Source organism: Scophthalmus maximus, chromosome 5 (assembly GCF_022379125.1).
Source record: "Scophthalmus maximus strain ysfricsl-2021 chromosome 5, ASM2237912v1, whole genome shotgun sequence".
NCBI lineage: Eukaryota > Metazoa > Chordata > Actinopteri > Pleuronectiformes > Scophthalmidae > Scophthalmus > Scophthalmus maximus.
The window spans coordinates 19715950-19739841 of NC_061519.1; the positions used below are offsets into that span (position 1 = coordinate 19715950).

General features: G+C 41.6%; 1 protein-coding gene across 1 annotated transcript; it reads right to left on the reverse strand.

Moving 5' to 3' along the window:
• Nucleotides 1-474: 474 nt before the first annotated feature.
• On the reverse strand, nt 475-15335 carry wnt3a (wingless-type MMTV integration site family, member 3A). Its single transcript, XM_035635650.2, has 5 exons — nt 15144-15335; nt 14171-14315; nt 8933-9174; nt 3405-3670; nt 475-3298 (listed from the first exon to the last, which is right to left on the reverse strand). The coding sequence occupies exons 2-5, from the start codon at nt 14260-14262 to the stop codon at nt 2819-2821; spliced, it is 1080 nt and encodes a 359-aa protein (XP_035491543.1). The 5' UTR covers nt 14263-14315; nt 15144-15335; the 3' UTR covers nt 475-2818.
• Nucleotides 15336-23892: the final 8557 nt, after the last annotated feature.

Sequence of the window (23892 nt, forward strand, 5' to 3'; positions counted from 1 at the left end):
CCCTGTGATTTCCAATTTCCAATGTGGATTTGTTTTTGTTTTCTTAAAAAAAAATACAAACTGTTTAATATCTACAATACAAACATTTCAAATTCTGAAACGTCATGGGTATCACAATGCACCACCCACCACTTCGTCAAAAGGGGCAAAACAATTATAATCTTGTTTTCTTTGTTTAAGGAATCTACTAACTGAAGAATCAGAATACTGTTACTAACCTATCTCACATTATGATTATAAGGTTCACATTCAAGTGCTACTTTTATATACACATTTAATATCTATGATGCACTCTCCCTCACTCGAGGTCCCATGGACAGAGGTCCATGGACACTTGCTCCTTTGTATTTGTACCATGTTGTACTTATTTCTTGGCATTCATGATTCACAATATGTATTACATGAAACTTTCAATCATAGATAATAAAACAACCTTTTTTTAAAATATATATTTTTTTATTTTGGTGTTAAAAGAGTTAACTTTAGAAATCTAATACAGGCAGTAGGACAAACGATACCTGTGTGGAGTCAGTGAAAAAACAGATATGAGGTAAAGAGTCTACAGTGTTACAAGACAGAACACTGTTTTTAAAAAAAAGATTTTCTGCAAATATATATTCTTACTTACTAATATGTACATAGCATGAAATAAATAATTATAAAAAACATTGAATTTAGGAAACCCATGAGAACACACACACGCACACACACACGCACGCGCGTACACACACAAAACTAGTTTATACAAAACTTTGGATTTAAAAAACTTAAGAACATCAGCAAATTGTCCACACAGGCAATCAATCACAATAAAAGGGTACAGTAATGAATGCAAGATATCAGATCTTGTACTGATAATGGTTGCTGTGTAGTTTATTAAAAATGACTTACACGTGAAACAGGTTATGGCTGTTCATTAATATTTTCAGTCAAGATGTAAAGTAATCATGGGTGGGCAATTTTAGAGCCTGAAAACTAGACATGCCTGAGACATAGCAATACAATGGCGATGAACATTAATTCATCATTGACTTTACACATCTCCCCGCAGTCGAGGCTATCAGTGAAAAGGTGCACGCACTTTTTCATAAACATTATGTTACTTTTTTGTCTCAGCTTTCAGTCGTTTTTCCACTTTCCAAATAAATAAATACTGTGTTGTGTTGTATTTCGTCTTATCTAGAGAAAGATGAATCATTTTTGTCCTGATGTTTGGCACTACTACAAAATCCATAGACAACTAAAATAACATAAACTCTATTTTGGTCTATTAAATGGGAATTACTGTATGTAAAAAAAAAAATTAGTCAAAAATTCACATTTTTTTCCAAACTATATATATAATGTTTTTCTTTCACAGAAAGAATCAATACATGCAAGAATATACAAATAATGCACACAGACAAAGACAAACTGTATGTAAGAACCTAAACATACACATATACACAAATTATATTTACTTAGCAGCATTAAAACAAGGGAAGTATTGATAGTTTCAGTGATGCTGCTTTTTGATTAGTTTGGGGAACAATAAGCCACAGCTGAGAATTATCACATGCACAGGTTTTGGTCATCGCTTTACAGCAACCGCAAATTATTCTGTATAAAACTGAGCTATAATGACACAGCTTAGTTTAGGGTTTATTGGATTGTTGTAGTTTTCCTCTGGGAGCACTGATTTTACTTCTATCTGGTGAAATACCAAAATAAGCAAATATTATATTAGTATGAATGTAACAAAATGTGGAAACATCCCTTTTTATAAATAACAGTTTTCCCCCACACCCAGTCACACGGGACAATGCTAATACTGATAAAAACAAGGAGAACATGCTTCATATTTCTCAACAGGACACAAGTGCTGACCTTTTAGATCCGTTTGCAGCTCTCTGACCACAGCAGACTAACATTTATTTTCTTGTCTTTGGTCATTCAAAGCATTGTTACTCTTAAGAAGAAAAGAAAAAAGCTTCCAGTGTTTTCAGGTGTTTCATGAAATGTGCAGACTGTGTCGATTCTTGCTCTGCCAATGTTCAGTGGATGTGGCTCGTGTCCACCCTCGGATACAAATTTGTAATTTAAAGCAGATATTAACTTGTTAGCTTAAGAGTTTGTGAGCATGTAAACACATTACAGCATAACTACATTCACGCAGGTGCAAGTGCATTCTTACCCAGACATCAGTAACATATTAAGACTTTCAAACAAATACTCACGCACAAGATGATAATGTTAGTTTTCAGATATACACGTACAAACTATTAGTGTTAAGGAAGAAAATGCATGCTGTTGCGTGTCGGATCATTTAATTGCTCATAAACGTCAGCTTTTGTGGCAACAACAAGTGATTATTAAACATGTGACGTTTTCATTGTTTGCCCCATAGACTTGAAAGCATTGGCAGTGCTGTACTATTCTCAACAAAAGTAACTACTTGGAACACAGAAGAAAAAAAATCCACCAATATGGTGGTTGTCAATTAGCCGACAGTTCTCCTTTCCTACATCAGTACACGAAAACCTTTTCGTTATTGCTATATATATCAACATTTTTGTCATCATCACCACTGTCACAGTTCATATGGGTGATGCTTTGTGATATCTGCATCTACTCAACTATTCCAGTTGATTTCAGACAGAGGTTGGCTCTTCTAAGCATCACAGCACAACACACAAGGCTGCTCTGTCTGCTGCTGGAGTCCATGGATAGGCCAGACAAGTTTACAGTCTCCCGTGTCTTGTAGAAAAGTTAGTGTAGTTGTTCTTCCGCCTATTGTAGACTTTGCATTTTGGTAAGAAAATAAGAGAACCAGACATCCCTATTTGCAGGTGTGCACGTCATACACTCTCACGCACTCCTGACAGCTGACGTAGCAGCACCAGTGAAAAATACAGTGGCACTTCTCCTTTCGCTTCTCAGTCCGGGTGTTGTGACCTCTTCCGCAGCACAGAAGGTCGCAGCCGTCTATGCCATGGGACGTCAGGTTGCAGATGCGGTCACGAGTGCCAAAGGAGCCGGTCTCAGGATTAGGGTCACAGAAATTGGGTGAGCTTTCATAATAAACCAGGTCACGCTCTGTGGGGGGTTTGAAGTAGTTGTACTTGGGTCTCAGGGTCTCCACCCATCCTCGGGACTCCTTATGTTTCTCCACTACCATCTCAGATGCGCTGTCATACTTATCCTTCATGTAGTCACCAATAACTCGGAAGTCAGGCTGCGACCACCAGCACGTCTTGACCTCACAGCTACCCGAAAGTCCATGGCACTTACATTTCAGGAACATGTTGTCATTGAGGGACTAAGGATAAAAGAAAATAAAAATAAATGTATGTGTTTAATTAAACATCTGAAAATAGAAAAACTTCCATACCACCATCAACAGAGAGAGCTTTTAGAAGACTAACCATTCTTCCTGCCTCGTTGTTTTGGCGGTTCATGGCTGAACGGGCATCGGGGCGATTCTCCCTCGCATCAGCAAACTCTCGGGATACCATGCTCCCAAACTCCACATCCTCGCTACAGCCACCCCACTTCCATCCCTCACCAGGGGGGCCCTTGTGGCGCGTGTCACACCCGCAGATTGTGGCTGAACCGTCAGCGCAGGCCCGCGTCACTGCAAATGCCACTCCCGCTGAGGCGATGGCATGTACAAATGCGGACTCTCGAGTAGCTGGAAGAAGAATTACACAAATCACTAAGTAACATACCCTTTGAAAAATCCAAATAGCACTATCCCGCAGAGAAACACCTCTGCCATTTATTATTTGCACGATAAAAATTAATGAATTGATTTGTAGCTATAGTTGCTAGAAAATGTGGGACATCCCCTTTGTATGTGATGTGTGGATATCTGCTTGTGTTTGGTCTTGTATAATTCCATAAGCAAATATTTCTCAACCCAACCCAACAACACACACACGCACTTTACATACTAAAGTGTAGATCCCATTTCTCTGGTGTGTTCTCTTTGTGTTTAAGTCGTATCTACCGAGGTGTACCAGTGTGTGGGTTCAGTCAGCCCAGACATCAATCGTCCTGTCTCTGAATAAGACCCGAAAGGCCTCTGTGTCTCTGTCTGACATAGCTAAGCAATGACTCAGAGGGATCAGGATCTTCCAGAGAGATGAGAGGAAGAGACGGGCCTGACAGGCCTATAATTAAGAGACTCAATTAAGCTTTTGAAAGGTTAGGAAACGGCCTTACACTCAGGGGACAAGTCATAGACACAACACAGAGATGGGACTGTAGTGTCCAGATACGCAATCCCAAACAACAGTTACAGAAGGGAAGACATTGCATGTTTCAGCATTCCCTGTTTTAACAGGACTCATTATGGCAGGAGGGCTGCCTTGAATATATGCACTTGTATGGTCTTGCACAAATCATCAGAAAAGAGAAGGAGAGAACAAGATCAAGAAAGTGGGAACACCAGGGGTAAACATGAAACAACGAACAATGTGAAAGAGTCAAAGAGATGAACAGATGCGGTTGAAGATCAATAGTTTAGGAGTGTGTGATTGTGTGTGGTGCAGAAAGAAACAAGCAGTGCATATGCATGTGCATGTTTCTGTCTAACGAACAGGAACGAAATAGAGAAAGAAAGAAAAGAAAGAAGGGAGGAGTATAAAGCTAAAGGGAGTAGGAGCACCTCCCTTGCAGCAGGTTCCAACCAGTTTGAGGACTAAAGGGCATTAGAGACAATGATGCAAGGGAAAAGGTCTACTGGCATCCTCCACCACCCACCTAACACTACTTCATACGCATAAGTTTATTAATGTTTACACTAATGTTACAAATGGACCTCTGCTCTCCGTCCTGCTGACTGTATCCACCACAGATCATGTCACTTAGATATTGTTGTCTTTTCTTTAATCATGGAAACTGAAAGTTGTAAGATTTAATGATAGCATAAGTGATTAATTACATATCACCATGCATTTTCTAAAAATGACCTTAAACAGAATCTTGGGGAACACTTTTGGAAACGTAATCTTACAATGATGCAATGATGCTGCAGAGAGTGAGTGGGGGTAGAGGAAAAGAGGATTATCTGGGGTGCAATGGACAAAGGAAAAGAGATCGGGGCAAATTAAATATGTTATTATTTAAATAGGTCTGTGGACTTCTTTCGATTACCCCAAACTCCTAGAAAATTGCATTGATTTCCATTCAAGTGAATGGTAAAGTTTCAGGCTTTTTAAGCATCCCGTATAGATAGCACTTTCCATAAAGCTATAAAACTCCTATTGACAGAGTGGACACGTTCACCTTTAAGCTGCAATATTTTAGTTTTGAGTTGATGAAATCCAAAAAATCTTTTCTAGAACATTAACATGGACAGTTGTCTCTATGTTTACTTTAGCACCACATTGTGAAAGCTGTTGCCATTGTCAAGGCATATTTTTAACCAGGTGTGTGGTTTATACTGTACTTTTTCAGACAACTACTGATATTACATACACATTAAATCATGCTTGGTATTTCTTATGACATGCCATCACTATTTGGAGTTTAATGTGTTTTTTACTTCACCTATAAAGACCGGCTCTTACATTAGTGCCCCTGCTTTTCTCAGTTTTATGACCAATTTATGGTATTTAGGGACACTTGTCCCCCGAAAATTCTTCTCCACCAAACGTTGCCAGATCGTCGCAGGGCAAGTGGTCCCTACAACCTGCTGGGGGGTTGAATCCCCTATTGTGCGGCCACTGTCACGCTGTGTTAGTCCCACAATGGCCCCAGATATTTTATATGAAATTTGCCCTGGCCAGTGATTAGTGGAGACCAAGTTAAGTCATAGCAACAGAGAACTATGCATTGGCTGGACCCCGCTTGTCGGCAGACGGGGAAATCCCTATTCAAATGGTTTAATAAAACAATCTAAAGGGCGTGTGAATGGGGAAAAGCACTTTTTCTCCTGCTTAATCTCATGGTTGCGAAGATATTGTGCTCGGAGCAGTGCCCAGCGGGGAGTGGGGCTAAGGTCCCCCCATCAACTCCATTTACCACACCCCTTCTTTCTTTCTTGCCCAGAGTTAATGATAAACAGGAGTGCTAGTTTCCCTCCCCCAGCATGGAGAGACATACGTCTCATGAAAAGCAGAGACCTCTTAGCTCATCCTAAATAGTTACACTTTCTCATCCCCAGGTCGTAGGTCGTAACCCACATCCCTTGACCTTTTTGCAGTAAGTTTAAATGGAACTTAATGATTTAGGTTGATCTATTACATGGGTTTCCTGGTAAAGATCATTTAGGCAGGGGAGAAGTACCTAAAGGGAATAAAAGTTGGAGCAGTCAAAGCTACCACAGTCTTCAAACCTTGCAATTCCCTCCACATGCTTTACATATTATGTAATAGTACTTTCCAATGACCTTCATTTTCATTTAATGGTTTCAGGTTGAACAATGACGGCACGTGTCTATACCTGTTTAGGTGGGAACACTTGTTAAATTTTGACTGTCCACTTTTTACAGCAATGTTGACCTTGATATATAGTAGGAACTGTTCTGTAAATACCAAGAATGCCGAAACAGCTCTGGGATCGGCTCTGCCGACCAAGAACACCTGTGCAGATTTTCACCTTTCATCAAAAGGCAGATTCCAGCAGAGCATGTTTTGACACTTTAGTTAATGTAAATTAATGAGTTCTGACGCAGACATAGCCTGGGGACAGGGCTCGTGCTTTGGGGTGTGGAGTGAGAGAGAAATACACAGAGAGGATCACAATATGTGTGAGGGAGCAAGAACATGCACAAGAGAAAGAATATAGCCACTTCACAGGGAGGAGTACCTACAATCTTTTTATCACATTTGGCACAAGCATGTTTATGGGTGTTTGAAAGGAGATCATATGAGCGATTAAAGCATTTCCACAGGCAGAATTTGTCGAATATTTTTAGTTCAGTCTTCTACTCTTTTACATGTAGTATCAACTAATTTCCCACGATTGCATTCTCTCCTTAAACAGCCATTTAAAAAAAAAAAACTCTTCTAGTATGGCCATGCTTCTTCCTGTGCTCCAGCTAGCTTAATCCACCTCTGTAAAACAAACTAATGCCCTCAGTGAAGGTGAGGAGGACATGAGCTGTGATGGGCTAAATGATAGGAACTAAGCTGCGGAAGTCAATAAAGGCACCTACTTTTCCTTTCAGCTTTGCCTCCAAAAAAGGCAGGAGGAAACTGACACACAACAGTCTGAATCCCAGACAAACAGACACCAGTGAGGACAATGGCCCTGTTGCACAGACAAACACCAGCATCAATCAAATCCAATGAAATGGAAGCCCACTCCTACTAAGCCCTATCAAAGGCCTGTGAGCCCCTGAGTCACTCTCCTTGGCCTCTGACAAAGACACTTAATCCAGCCACTTTGACCTCTCACATTATTAAGGGCCTCAGTGACCTTAATCCAATCAAAATGATTTACTAAAGCCCAGTAGCTGCCTCCTCTTTCCTCTCAGTACCCCTGCAATTTAGGCCTGGGAGGGGAGGCAATGGGAGAGACGTGGTGGCCTTTTGCACCACAAAGGGGCTCGGATTGAGAACCCCCATCGTTAGCCACCTAGCCTCTTCTATCAACTGGCTCAGGAGTTTATTAAAAGCAATTGCCCCAACTAACCTCCAACACCCCGAGTTTAAATCAATCTTCTGCAAAGTAGATGACAGGTTTAGATCCACAACCATTCTGCACTCATTTTCAATTTTGAAACTCATTTGGAAGAAGCAAAACGGAAGAAGAAAGCACACAAGTATCTACTTTCTGGTGGCATTAAAGCCTTGTTCGATTAATTTGTACCCTAACCACAGGGTCACAATGTCACTTTGGTTCGAAGCTAACCAATTGCTGGGACTGAGAGTTAACCTTCTGATCTAACTCTAACATTTTCAAAATGTCAAATTATTGTTTTAAGAGCATGTTTTATTGAAGTGCTTGATTATCTTCACCTCTAACAAAGTTCCCAACTCCTGAATACAGTTAAATATGGATCTACAAGTATATATCTTTGTTTCCGCTTGGCTTTATGTGTGTGTGTGTGTGTGTGTGTGTGTGTGTGTGTGTGTGTGTGTGTGTGTTTTTCAAATGTTTTTTGGAAAACTCTATAACTCAGTTCAAAATCTTTTATAAAAGGCACTTCAGGGGAAAGTACAGAAAAACAATCACAGGGGATTTCCTTCTAAAGAAAACGCCAACAAGATAGAACTCACTCGTCTTAATTTGTACATTATTTCATGCATACAGCTCGCTTCAATCCTTGTCTATTCAAACAAGGATTTGAATGAGCATAATTGAGGATATGCATGGAGGCTTTTCTATTGTAAATGTAAGAAGAATATTGGATTGGTAATGGAAGAGTTAAACAGCACAATTATACAAAAGCTTCCAAGAAGTTTGAAGGGGGTAAAACCACAAATATCTACCCAGAAACAATGAGGGCATTGGGGGCAGATATCATCAAGCTACTACTTGAGACACTAAAAGCGCTATACTTTCCTCTCCAAGATAATAATAAAAAAAATCTTACTAGATTAATGGTCTATTCAGTTTGTTTGTGTTTAGAATGTGCTGATCTAATTTGTCTCATTGACATTATTTTCCTGGTTATGTAAATTTCTACTCCTTTATACTCCGGTAATTGAACTAAGGCTTGTGTATGAGTAAGAAGCCCTATGACAAGTTTGACCTAGGTAATCCACTTGTTTCGCTTGATCTTTCATTGTGAGATGCTTGGAAAAGGAGAATTCAGATGATAGACCAGTGGCAAATAAAACCCAGGGACAGTGACAAATTTTGGGGGGCGTGGAGCTATCTGGTTATATGGGCATGACGCACACTGACTAGTTATTTACATGACAGGGAAACAAGCAGGAAAGAAAGGTCTCATATGTGTCAGAACTTGCAGGAGAAACACTTGTTTGCTGAGTAACTTTACCTTTATCTAACACTGGCCCAAAGATGGCCAGATTGTCATTGACTGTGGTGCAGTTCCAGCGTCGGCCTCTGAACTGGTGCTGACACTCCTGGATGCCGATCTTTACCCCTTCAGCCACACTGGGCATTATTTCCACGTAGTTCCGGCAGAAACGCAGCTGTTTGGGCACCAGACCTGGGATGCTGCCACAGAGAATAGGTTGGGTACCCAGTGATGAATACTGGTGGCCCACTGCTAGCGACCTGGAGGAGGGGAGAAGTCACAATGTCAGTGCCTTTTCATGATTGAAACCTCTCCTGCCACATGTCTGTGTCTGTGTGTCTACCACCGCTTAAGTCAAAGTCTGATGTGAAGTCTCCCGAGGCGCATGGTAATTTTACGCCTGTTTGATTGTGTGTGTTTATTTGCTGTATCTGATGCTACCATTAGGGGTCCATCCTTTATCCCTTCAACTACCCTCTCTGCAGACACCTGGCCTTTGTGTGCCTTGAAATTGCAGCCCTGCTGCCGCAGAAGCAGCCTGAGTTTCTGTCTAAGATGAAAGTCCACAATGCATCCAGAGGTCTTCATAGACCTTAAGCTGACAACTTCGAAAACTACACCTTGTTATTAACTGTCCGCACACTTAACAGGCCTTCAGCTTAGGGTAATAAGAGTGCAAACCCTACACTGAAACTTCAGAGAGTGTATTAAGTGTAACACAGAACACCCCCCCCCCCCTTCCTTTGAGGAAGGTATTCTGGGATACAACAAGTGCAAACTTGGTTCGCTGATTACATCTCTCTGTCTCACTGCCTTTATTGCTTTCTCTCTGTCTTTGTGTCTTTATTTTCAGTGTTCTCTCAATTAGGACTTTTAGTAACTAGTAATCATATAAATTGAGATAAGCCTTGTCATTGTACAATTGTATAATATGTAATTGGGCCAATTTCAAGGAATTTCTTTATCACATCTATCTATCTATCTATCTATCTATCTATCGATCTATCTGGCTAGCTATTTAGCTATTTAAGGACATTTGAGAGTGTGAGAGTTTTGATAAACAAATACTTATATAAAATGCATGACCTGTTGACCTGACATGTTCAGTTCTAATTTGAAAAGTCACAAAAATCAACATGTTGATGATTTGATTATTTAATGGCACAGTTCCTATTATCTTTGGCAAATGTCCTGCAGAGTAGCTACAAAGACGCTTTTTTGGCAAACCAGAGAAGTCCTCATCCCACATCAACTGTCTATCAAATAGCAAACACTGGCAGCGGTCCTCTGATGATCCTGATGATATGAGTGATATGGCTGAAAGCAGTTACTGTAGCCTTTGCACAAAGTCAGATCCAGAGCAGGTGTGCAGCCTTTTAGCTCACTATCCGTTGACCCGTTCACCATTGTTCAAGGACTAATCGCTGATCACAACAAGATTAACTAAACCCCTGACACTGGCCCCAGGCTGCTTTCTTTAAAACCTCACTACCCAAGAGAAGACATCCTCAGCCAAATGACCCTCGGCTGACAGCCTCTGTTGGCTTCCAACGTGTTGACCCTGCATACCTGAAACATAAAGGCTGATTTCTTTTTAGATCAGACCTAAATTTTGTCTGTCAGGTGTCAAAGGTGTGTGCAAGCCATCAGCTGACCTTGTATCCCCAAGCAAATGTGTCACTCTGGTTTTTAACCAGAATTTCTCACCTAATTTCTACAGACTAGACCGCTGCAGTTAATCATAAATGAGACATCCAGTAAGCAAGCAATGGCAAGTTGAAAATGTCTCCTGAGGAAATCGCATTTGTCTGTAGTTTGTCTACAGCATCCATCACTAAACAAGGGAACTCCTGTTACAAATTGACCTCTCTTTGGCCCTCGTCGGTCCATACACTCATTACTAGTAGAAGCCACATCCCAAATTGGTGAAGACTTTTGCTTTGCCCCAACAAACACGCAACAAGCGGAGCAGAACGCACAGTCTACAACATTTGATCGCTCAGTCATCATGGCGCAACGTTTATTGGGACTGATAGGAGGTGAAAAGACTTGCTGCAGGCCTGCAATTTTTATAAGTAGTAGTTCCTTGTCAGTCAAGTCTTGAATCTCCTCTGCTTCTTTTATCCTCTGCAGCAGAAAAGAATGTGGCGCCTACCACTTTTCCTGGCATAACCATTAACTTTTTTTTTTCATCAGTGAATGACAAAATGCATCTCTACCTCGGAAATCAGCTCTTCGGCAGAAATAACAAGTGTGGGACTCTTGATTTGTCATGTGATTTGCTCTACTGGAAAACACAGGAGGTTACTCTTGGCCACAGCCTTTGATGAGCCTTACGCCGTACGCGGCAGGACGACACTTGTAAGGATGTTTTCCGCGTGCATTTCCGCCAGGTCATCCTCCCGAACCGTGTCACACAAACCCATCATGAGTCAGTGTGCTTTCGGTTGCTTCACTCATGCGAGTCACTGTGTCTGTCTCAGCGGGGCTGAGTAATCCGTGCCACGTCTTCCCGTGTTAGGGAACGGCCCATACGAGAGGAGGCAGGGCATGTTCCAGGGATGATTTATGATTTTGATGAGGAGTTATTGCATTAAGAACAGTGCTGTTTGATACCTGCTCCAACAAATAAACAGAGCTGCTGATATTTTGTGTGCTCTCTAAATTTCAAGTAACTAAAAGGCAACTGTTTTGCCTTCAATCTCTCTAATTCCTTCTGAAAAACCTGTTTATCTCCTCGGACCAGCTGCCCCTCCAGAGAAGCCGTTGTTCAATGTAATTGGTAAAGAAACAGGATTTATTAATGTTATTAGGACTTATGTTGTGTGTATGAACCCTTTAGTGAAAACTGTTATGAATAAATACTTAAGCAAAACATATATCAAATTGAATTTGTGTCTGACTGCAGACTTTCCCCCTCTCATCTAAGTGTATCCAGTGCAGGTTTAATGCATATTTCAGCAAGCCCAAGCAAGGGTACCTTAGAATTACCACTTTACTTGTGGGCCCTGGGGCCTTGGAGCCGACTTTGACATCAAGAGAATATGTTTGGGAAAAGGAATGTGCGGCAAGCTTTCACCTCCAGGTATTTATCTTCTAAGGTGGGGTGGACTGGGGAAGGGGGTGGTGGGGTGGCGTCTGCAGCCCGGCTATGTCATGGCAGGTCGAAAAGAGACAGACATGAACCTGTCTTGGAGCAGATCTGTACCCCCGCAGACTACTGTGGCACAGAGGTTGTGTGTGGTGCAGCTCCAGTGGCCACTTGAAGCCAAGTTCAGCAGCTTCTGTCAGCACAACACCCCCAGTAGCTTTTCACAGAAGCGATAGCTCTCAGGTAGCTGACATGCTGTTTGCAAACAGAGCGACAAGGCAGGCACATTGAGTGCAACCCAAAGGGAACCACGTTGTTTGACTTGGGATGAGTTGCCATGACACAGAAAATACATCAGCAGTCTTGAATGAAAAAAACTTCAGGATCCTGTTACCTCAAAAGGGTCCGAACTCAGAGGTGACTTCACGAGCTTCTCCTGCAGTCCAGCATTGTGGGGATGACACAGCCAACCTACTCCTGTCATGTTTACTAGCCACTCTTTTGCTTTTGTCCTCACACTTTTCACTCAATGACCTGACCAACCCGCCCAACAAAATCAAACCAGCAACGTCGAAGTTAGTTCTTGGCTTGCTTGCAGGGTTTCTGTCATGATGGAATGGAAACCTGCTTTCCATTGTGTCATTCATAACTGGCTGCACATAAAAGAAAGTGTGGGGGGGGGGGGGGGGGAAGAAAAAAAAAGCTCATGCGAAGACTGGTATCGCAAATCTGATGGTGAGAAAAACAACTGGACAAAAATATACTGAAAATCAAATGTGTTGGAAATAATTCACTGTGTACATGCACATGAAATGAGCTAATTTGGGTCAAATTTAACAAATTTAAATTTAACATCTCTTGGACCACAGGACCTGCTGGTACATCAGGATTTCCTTCCAGCCGAGCATGTCATTAGTTTCAAATCAGTAATACCACCAGGGGACCCATTAAGGGACGCGCATCAGGGTTCATCCAAAATCGAAGCGAACTTCATTCGTGAATTGTTCATTGAAAAAAAGAAGAGGCGTCATTTGTTTGATGCTTAGAAAAAGACATTTATGATTCCTGATGGATCAAGCATGTGAGCACCAGACAAGGGCTCCTCCAGAGGATGTCACAGCACATTTATTATAAAAAAGGAAATAGATCAGTGACCATATTTGTTTACGTCTTACAGTTTTGCACCATTAATTTACAGGCTCATGTGTGCGTGCATGCTCTGTGGTGACTCGTTGCTTCTCTCAGAGAGAAGGACAATGAAAGAAAGATGAGTTACTGTCGGGGTCGTGGATACTACGTGATGTAATCGAATGCAACACGAATGATCAAGTTATTGATTTTTCTAAGAACTTTTGGAAAGAAAACTGAAGAAACTGATTGGAGGGAAAAAAAAACTCAGCGGTGGACTGATCCATCATCCACATGAGACTACATGTGCTGCTATAACTTGTCAAACAGTTTGGTTTAAGTGAAAGAAGCATTGAAAAAGTGTGATGACAAACATGTAATGATTCTGCCTCACATGCAGTTTCACTCCAAAACAATTATAGGCACCAGAAACCAGAAAGGATAGGTCATCTGACATAATTCAGAATGCAGCCATTGAGGCTAAACTCGGGTCCAAATTTCATATTTCATCCTTGTTCTGCCCCCCCACCCCCCTGACCCCCATCCCACCTCTACGATACACACATGCTGTATACACACACGCACACACACACACACACACACACTTGTAAAAGCACACAAATTTGCACCTGCTGCACTCTGAATACGAAAATTCCTCTCAGTCAAATTCCATCATTGCTGTGTGCTAAACATGTCCCGGGCTTTAATGAATGAGCATCCAATTGAGACAATTTTTTCCTTCAATTATTAATTGCCCGACTCTCTGCAAACGCTTCGAAATGAAACCATCGCTCTCGTTTTCCTTTTCACACACTCATCCTCTGCACCTTCTCCGAGTCCAAACGCGCGTAAAGCGTTTTCCACGAATCGCGCAGCGGAACGTTGCGCCCAAACGTTCCGCTGCTGCTCCACACCAAACATCACAGTCGTCACGGGTAACTCCTCCGCATTGGGAAAACAACAACAACAACAACAACAACAACAACAACAACAACACACCGCTCTGCCCGGCATATAGCAATGGAAATCAAACTTACCACCAGATGGGATAACTTGCCGTGACACGCGGGAGCCCACAGAGCAACAGGAAACATCCAAGGTGTATCATCCTCAAAGTTTCGCCAAACATCTCCAGCAGAATGCCAACATGCGCGCTGGCGGGCGCGCACGGGGGGTCTTCGACTGGGGAGAGGGGGAATAAAAGCGAGCAAAACAAAATATAAAACAAAAAAACAAAAACAAAAACAAACAAAAAACTAAAAAAAAAAAAAAAAAAACAAAAAGCGGAACCTGCGCCGATTGGTTCGTCCTTTTATTCCGACCCACCTATCTATCGCGACTACTCGCGGCGGCACTCGGCAGCCAGATATGGAAGAAGTTAAAAGCCGCTTGTGGTTTTCGGACCCAATCGGCAGGTGTTGCCACAGAGGGGGGGGGGGTGGGGGGTGGGGGTGTTCTGGTGATGTGTTCCCCTGTGTTGCCCCGCCAGGCAGTTTGAAGTCGCACAATTTGAAGATGTGTTGTTGTTGTTTGTCAGTGCTCATCGAGACCTGCGGCGTGTGCGATGTGTCATGTAGTGTAACGCAGAGGGAGAGGGAGGGTCCGCGAGCTTTTAAATACACATCGGAACCCCCGTGGATCGCGTAGCTATAACAACCTGTCCGGATTTCACTCCCTGGCTTGAAGCTTCTAAAATGCAGAAATAAATATGTGTGAATTGCTCGAGGGCAAATTTTTTTTTTTTTGTTGTTGTTGTTTTTTTTAAAGGTCCGCAGTCCTTGAGAATGAGACATTTGGAGTTTGGAAGTTCTCCTCTACACGGACTGAATCCACTCCACGATGCTTTGAATACAAATAAAAATGAAATAAAAAGAGAACATTTCGATTTGGACGTTTATTTCATTGATTTAATTTGTAATGCCTACTTTCAATACACTGCGTCACATGACGTTATTGATTGTAAAATGTAAAAAAACCAAAAAAAACATAACTGCTATTAGTTATCCATACCATAAATTAAAGGTATCCTGCCATTTTCTGAGCGTTGGCTAAAGAGGTAAACGCTTCGCTTCCTCGAATATTCCCCCGCGCACTGGTGTTCCGTCGCGGCACCGACGGTCAAGCGGCCCGCATGACGAGATCACACACTTGTTCCAATCGAAATGTCCCTTCAAATCGGCCGCAGCGCTGCGTTCACATGGCACATCTGTGTTTCCCTTCCTCAATGTCAAGTGGCTGTTGATGGCTGATCCAACAGGAGGTGGACCGGTCTCTCCATTAACAGGCACTGATGCTTATCTAAAGATTTTTAAAAAGAAAAAAAAAAGAAAAAAGAATCCTAGTTGTGTAACGTCAATAAGTAATAGGTTTGAGGTTATGAAGGGAACAAAAATAATCGCAGATTTTCTCTTCTTTAACTCAACTAGTTCAACTACTATTGATGCTTCGTCAATAGACTGGTGGTCAATAGGATAGTGATATTTAATCAAGACGTTATGACTTTATAAAAAAGAGAGCATGCATGACCAAACGCAAGCAAATACTTCGATAAATTAAATGTGCATATTAAAGAAGCAGTTTTCCCCCACTGAGCAGAAGCTTTTTAATACACTTAACTATTTAAGTTATCAAAAAATGTTATTAACTTAATGAGCCCACGGTTGACTCCATGTTTGTTGGCAACTGTAATGTTTTGTTACTTTGCCACAGAAACTCGTTTTTTTTATTACAGTATTTTATAGAATATAGAAAAATATATATACTGTTTACTTTGAAGCTTGCTTTAACTTCTCGAACAAGTTTCAACATATCTTTCTGTTTCAGAGGGCCACATCCTTCTTTAAAACCTTCACATACTTTAAATAAACCTAATCTCCAAGCTCAGAGGAAATGTAGCTTATTAGTTCATTGTTTTTTTTTTATCTCCTTGTCCTTCGACCTCTCCTTCCACATGTTCGCTTGTTCACTTGTCCATTGATATGTCGGGCAGTCATGCGATATGTGTGCAGTCAAGCCAGTCATTGTGGCCTTATTTCCATAATGTGTCATAGTGCAGACGTCCTACAGCCCCTGAAGGCAGCGTGGCTACAGGATGTTGGCACCATCTAGTGGAGACAGTTGTGGCACTTCCTTTGCGTCCAATGGTCTCAGTAAATGTACTAATGTATTATTCTCAGGCACAGTTTTGATGTACTTGTACTTTGCACGAGTTTACTGTATATTTAGTCTCCGCTTCATCTCATAGGGAGTGTTTAACTTTTTGCAATGACATGCATTTGACAGCTATATGTGTTTACTTTGTATATTTTACCTATGATCAGTTTGTAAAATATGCATTGGTGTTGATAAGCGGCCCAATAATATATGACGTGGTTAAAATGAAACCACCTAGACCAGTTACAATATGTATGTATATGTATATATAATATAGATATAGAGAAATTCTAGATCATTGTTTCTTCGCAGCAGCTGTTAGCAAGGGCACAGAGGCCAAGTCCATCGAGGGGAGTTAACTCCATGTACAAATGATGCATGTTCGGTTCATGCCACTTGAATAGAGAAACAGGCAAATAATAAGTACATGAAACAGAACAAAAGGGATCATTTTGTCACTGTTTTATGTTAATTTCATCTCCACCAACACATTTGCCTCCACTCATCCTCTTCCTCTGCAGTCAGTCCAATCAGGGTTTTCACTCTGAAGGGCATCGTGGCACCTCTGTGTGCCCATGGTGACCTCACTGTGAGGATGACGTCACTTAGCCAAATGCACAGCACAGAGTCATGCTCGACAAGTGAGTCTTGACATTGCTCTGCATCACAGGCCTCAGCCAGACTCCCTCTGTTTGACATAACACAGCCACACCAACATCATGCTGTACACAAATATTGAACCAATCACTTTTGCATTACTTCACGCAGTTTTCCACTAATATTTTCCTCGCAGCTGTTGATGCTCATTTGTGCGTTTACTGTCAGTGTCTTAATAAGTTGCAAACAACATACACACGGGGGATTTGATGAAAGCTGCTACAGGACTGAACAATGTAAGATCTGTGCTGTGTATCAATGTGACAGGACCACTAGATGTCAGCATTGCAATGGAATTAAAATATCTATGTCACCGTTCGATTTTATAATAGACAAAAAACACCAACAACAAAAAAACATGTGTTTCATGCATCGTATATTTTAGCATCTTTAAGATTGACAAGTTCATTTCCAAAGAAATAACATTTGGAATGACAAACAGTTATTTACAAAATAACTTCTAGACCAACTAAATACACTTGTGTAGGTATCTTTCACTTGAACCCAACCTCGTCCATGTCCTGCTGCTGCTTGAATCATGCCGCTCCACCCTGTGAGATGAATAAAGTTAATCTTATCTTATTGTGTTTGTGTTCAACATTAATCATTTTTGTAGAACTGCAGCGATTTTGAATAGAAAACGTATAACACTTGAAATCCCCAATAGGGACTTAATTTTGACCATGTATTAACTCTTAACTGATCAACTCAAACAAGTGGGAAAGACTTAAAAAAAACAAGGGTGGTGTTGTGAGAATCTACAATCATCTTGCTCATCATTTGCTTACCCATTTTATCTGTTCTCCTGTGTTGCTCTGTAACTGACCACAAAAAATAAAATCACATGTTCGGAAGCAGTCGGAGCTTTTATCTGTCCAAGAGAAAGGGAGGACAGTGGCGCCTCAATAAGTCGTGACACACCCCACAAACTCACACCAACAAATAAGTCATCACTTTCCCCCCTTGAACTTGTCGGTCAGTTTGTAGACATGGGAAACAAAGCACTGGGTCTGCCTCTGCTTTGACTTTATCTTCAGGATGGGCATTACCCCAAGCGATGACACCCCTATCTCGCTTGCTCGCCTCTTGGTAACACAGGGTGTAAAAAGGATTCTGACAAGAGAAATCATGGGATACAACTTTGAACTCTTAATCTACACGGTCCAATGTCGGATTTGTTGTGTCTGATTCATAACATGCCAGTGTTGGCAAATAATGAGGATAGATGTTTAATAGAGATGATTCATTTACAAATATGAAAACTGTAAAAAAACAACAACAACAACAACAAACAAACTACTTTCTGATTTTTTTGAGTTTAATATGTCAGAAGATCATTTGGATAAAAAGGTCAGTGGGTCTGACAATTGTATAAATAAAAAAATGGATATGAAACTTTAAAAATATTTGAGCTCAACAATTATTTAGATAGAGAACAGTAAAGGACCGAGTACTGATCCCTGTGGTTCTCCATGAGTAAATATGGGAAGCGGAAGGCTTATTGTTCCCTTTAGCAACACAAATGTACTTCAAAACAGTACAAAATACTTGGAGTCATTGGTCACAAGGTTTTTGCTCAGAGGGACTCAGATAGTTGTGTGAGCGATGAGGTCACACATTTTGCCAGCGGGAGGAAGCCAGACAACCAGAAGAGGCAATGCAGGTCATATCAGGGTGCATTGGCTATCATCAACCGCTGGGACAGAGAGAAATGCTGCACTTCTCCACCTTCCCCCCGTCTCCTCCTCTTCTCTGGTCTTTCCCCGACAGCGGCATGTTCCTCGGGGTCATCCCAGGTCTCCATCAGCGGCTGCAGCTGCTCAGCTGGACTCTGTCTTGTTTCATTAACGCTAAGCAAAGCGGATCACACCATTCCATCAACACCACCTGTTGGTCAAGAGCATGACCCATTCAATACACATCTACCATATCATCTGTCTGCGTAAAGCAACCTGTACTTTCCTGGCCCCGACTCTTCACATGTCACTACTTGTATTGTTAAGACTGTGTCGTCATTGTAGATGCTTTCTCCAATGAAGTGAAACGAACCTGGAAAAACGGCCATGTTTGTTCAAGGGCAAATAGAAAATTGCGTTCCTGTAAACACCATTCAAGCAAGGTGTTTCACATGTTGCTGGGAAACTAAAGAGTGGCTTGTATTGTGTGGCTATTGGAATAAAATACCTTCAATAGAAGGCCGTGGTCTGGTGTACATGTTAGATATTAATATTATAATGCATGAATGAGCAAAGCCACTGGCTGCCAATGAGATGGAAATGTTGACAAAATAAACTGAAAAAGACCCTGAGAAACACACTTTCTCTCATTTCTAGTTTAAAGTTTAGAGTTTCACTTCACCAAGCTTTGCACCTTGCATTACAAGGTATTACATGTTTCCTCCCACAGTTACTTTAACAGTCAAGAACAGACAAGCCACCACATGCTCACATGCAATTTGGCTCAAGTGTGTCATAACACTTCACTAGAAAATGTGCACGGACTATAGGTTACATGCCACAAATGAAGCACTGGGATTAAGTTCCCCTGTGATATCTTTTGATAGCAAGGTGCTTCTTTAAACTGCAACTACTGTTTTGGTTTCTGTACACGAGGTGGATCTGGGAGGCACGATAAGGCAGGAGTTTTTTTAATCTTCTACGCTGTGAGAATAACGTTCTTAATGGCATTGTGTCTCAATGGAATACATTTTTTTGTCGGTATTGGTGAGGAATTGTTCCGCACCCTGCCCTTCTCCTTTAATTCATTCACAGAGTCAGATTTTTGTTTCTGCCAATGATGTAGTAAAACCAGAAGAGGTGGTTAACGGTGCTTGTAGTGAGGTTTCAAAAACAACAGCTACCTCTCTTGCCCCTGAGGACAGACTTTCCCTGAGTCCTGAGAAGTGCTGCACACGGTGCACCCGACGCCTGAAACAGCAGAGTGGCGCAGACGCACCGTCAGCCTCCAAACCTAAGCCACAAATTATGTCTGGTACATGGAAAAGATCATGTGGCCCTGCAGCGGGGTAGGGGTGATGAGAACGAGGAGTTTTGGTGGTAACTGGGTTGGGATTGGACGGATACGATTTACATTCCTCTCCAGGGATGTGATATCAAGACAAGGTCAGACCAAGGCTAATACATAAGACTCCGAAAGGATGGAGGAAAACTCAATACCATATTTTGTGTGTAACATTCAACGAGATACAATCTGCCTCGGATTAAATGAATTATCCACTTCTTTGTGGATCTCTTGTTCATTGACATGCTCCTTTTAAGGAAATACCGCCAACTCCATCAAACGTCCTACAGCACATTCCACCTCATTTAAATAGTCAGTGCACAGAGCAACCTCAATGCCCAGAGGAACCTCATTGTAATTGCAAAGAAATGCAACACTGCAGGCTAACTCTCTAATCTGAACTAGGTATTCCAGTCACACATGGAGCTGCTATAAATTGACTTCTCTACAGCGTTTCTCAAGGGGCGACTTTCTCATGGACATATGATATGTCTGTATTCTATAATATTAACATCCAGAATGCATTTTGTTCACTTATGTATGGATGGCAGCTTCTGAGAGAGACTCTGAGAGGCAGAAAATGGCAGAGGAAGGTAAGGTCGTAGCTCCAACAGCAGGGAGGGAAACACTCCTGACAGCCTAAAGAGATTAGTGTCCATTACCAAACAAATTTCTGCTACCACCTACAACACTCATGACAGCCCTTACTCCAACCCTCATAGGAGCCTTGGTAAAAAAAACCCCAAATAAGACCAACCCACACGCTTTTGTCCTCACGTCCGTGTCCCCTCGACACCAGAATGAACAGGCTCTGTTTTCTCAGTTGCCGGGTCTGAGGAGAGGGGGCGAGTGTGTGTTAAGAAGGGTGTGGGAATCAATTATCCCACTCAAGAGACATGCAGGACCAGTGGGTATTGCTTGGGATTAGCGTCCATTCTTGTCATGTACTGACAAACCCTCCCGCTGATCTCCTTAAAACCAGGTGTTATTAAGAAGCAGGGCCCTTACTGGGGGCCTATAAGCTTTTGAATAACTGCCCCTTAAGGAATGACTGACAAGCTTATAATGTTGAAGAAGCACATTCCTGTGCTTTCATGTGCTCACCTGTGTTCATTCTAAAATGATATTAGGCACGAAAAGTGGAATCATGGAAATTTGTAAGATCGGGCTGCTTTGACTAATTCTTTCCACAAATATGTGCAAGTCTTGTGTGGAAACAGTTGAGCAGCATTTTGTTTACAGATGAAACTTTAAAGGGAAGAGTTTGACATTTTTTGGAAATCCTAGATGAGAGGATCGGTACCACTTTATATTCGCTACAGCAGGAAGCATGTTAGTTTAACATAAAGGCTAGAAACACAGGGGAGACATGCAGATAACAAAAGATGACCAGCCGCTCTAAAGATAAAGCTATATCTCGTTTGTTTAAGCGATACAAAAAGGTCAGTTTGCTTTATGTGCTGGACTATTTTTTAATTTGCTTGAGTTGGTTGCCTTGCAGCTGCTTAAGATATTATCGTTGACACAACGCATTTTTACACCACAGTCCTCGACTGGATTAAACCAAATAAATTGTGTTGATGAGAGAGAGATTCAAAGGTGCAAGTAGATGGATTTTCTGTCAATTTGACAGAGCCAGGATAGCTGCGTTTCCACCTTTTGTACTAAGCTAAGCAAACAGGCTAATGGATGCACTGTAGCCTCATAATCTTCTGATAGATATGAGAGTGGTATCGATTTCCTCATCAGAAAGTGAGCACATTTCCCAAAACATCAAATAGCTAAACGACTCTGTGGAGTCATACTCAGGTAAGTGGCTTGCGCATATACGCTGGTAATATGTTTATGGGAATGATCATCCCAGATCCAATTTCACGTAAAAAACATGGAACTGTAATTATGACGCTTGCACACTTTAATCTCCAATTGTGAGTTACTGTAATGTTTACACACAGTAAGTAGAAACTTGGCTCCGAGGAGCCACTTGGCCCGACTGCGGCCGTTTGTGATCTGCCGTGAACGGGCTGGATATTGTCGGAGATCGGGAATGAATAGACTCCATCCCGAATCCTGGCACTGGAGCGCTGCCCAGGTGTAGCTGCGAAAAAAACCTGGACTGTTCGCGTACGTCTCTGTCCATAGGCGCCTGAAATCAAGGCGTGTTTGCGGACACAAATTGTGTCACTTGGTAGCTGACCCATGAAAGGAGTTTACACAGGAGTTAAGTCGGGCTGTCCCCGACTAACCCCTCTGGCCGCCAAACAGTCAGTAGATATTGTTTACAAACTAAAAGGTCAACTCAGGTCAACCAATCTGTTTGCCACACAGACACAAATCTGTGAAGTGAATACTGTTTTCACCTCCGAGAGGGTTTTTCTGTGACAATACCTGAACGTTTTGGTAATCTCCAAATCTTATGCAATCACATGCGTAGGAAGAGTAAATATTTTTTCAAGAGCGGGCCTGCCAAAAGGTTCAGTTTACTTGCCAGGATGACTGATAGTTTGCCAATTGATTTATGATGCTCAATATGATATTTTCCAGTGATTAGAGGTTTTGTCGTTAGTTCTTGCGGAATTGCCTACAGTTAAATTTGCGGACAAGTTTCCTCTCTTCATTGTGAACTACGGATGAACTCACCTCAGCGTGTGTGGTTTAGGGGAACTGATCACTGTGTCTCGCAAAAAGGCAAGACCAGACTGATATTTCACTTAACAGACAACCTCTTACCAACATCTACAATACACCGGATGCCTTCTCACAGCAGATGAAGTGTTGTTGACAGAAGAAACCAACACAGACACAAACAACATACAAACTAGTTTCAAATTCAAAGTCTACAACTGAACTTTGAGGCCTGCTTGAACTTTACATGTTTCCATTTATTGCAGAAGTGGTGAGAGTGATATTCAGATCGTTTGATTAAGTAAAAGTGGCCATACCACAATGAAAAAAACCTGCATTCAAAATGAATTAAAACATTGAAATTAAAATATACACTGTACAAGTGGCATCAAACGTACAAGTATGTGAGCACTTTATGTTATTGTATTCTCAATAATGATATGTTATATGTAAAGAAGCATTTGAGGTGGTGCCTATTCGACCACTTTGAAGTGTCTATGTATCAACATCAGTTTATAAAAGATCATCAAATGTTTTATATGTAAAAATCTAAACTTGCATTCACTAAAATGAGCAAAGTGAAATCTACTGAACAAATACAGTATTTTGTGGCAGAAGATGGGAATCCATCTCAATAACCTATAGTAAAGTCAAGATATGTCAAAAATTGAGATTCTAAGTTTATTATCACTTTTGGAAAACAGCAATTTCACCACAAGGTCCAGTTAGTAGCTCATCTGAAGCTTTTGATCAAACCACACGATCTTCTTCAGCCGTTGGATTTGCTCTTGTGGTGCTGTTGTTTTGTCAACTGTGTCAAAACTGCCATATGTGCACAATACAATACTTTACTTGGTTCCTCACCATATAAAGTTTGGGCCAGTTTGGAACTAACATTCCTGTTGAAAGTGCAACATATAAGCTGGCATTGCTGCATTATGTGCTGCTTGCTCAATCAAACCAACCGAAGGCTTGCCTTTCTGGAAAGAAACTGTCATCGACTCAAGGTAAACAAGTGTTTTCTCAGTCTGTGCAGGCCTGCTCACACTGACCTCAGTCTGCACAAACACCGGCGGCACAGGATGCTTGAACAGAGGAGAAAAGTGCCAGTGCCAATCATAAATCAAGACGACTAAGATGATTCATATTCATCCGTCTGAAAGTGAGTTGTGAATCAGTTCAGCTCTCTATGTCTTGCCCTATTACCCCCCTCCCCTCTCTCTCTCCCTCTCTCCCTCTGCCTGCTGATGGGAGGAGCGCAGCGCAGCTCCTCTCTCTATAAGAAGTGTTGGACATTGAGCAG

Bases quoted from the DNA above. Each gene is read 5' to 3' on its own strand.
- wnt3a (XM_035635650.2), bottom strand. From the start codon at position 14,262: ATGTTTGGCGAAACTTTGAGGATGATACACCTTGGATGTTTCCTGTTG. The intron at 3,671-8,932 runs GTAAAGTTACTC...TTCTTCTTCCAG, and splicing joins TGGGCCAGTGTTAGATAAAG to CTACTCGAGAGTCCGCATTT. The intron at 3,299-3,404 runs GTTAGTCTTCTA...TTTTATCCTTAG, and splicing joins ACAACGAGGCAGGAAGAATG to TCCCTCAATGACAACATGTT.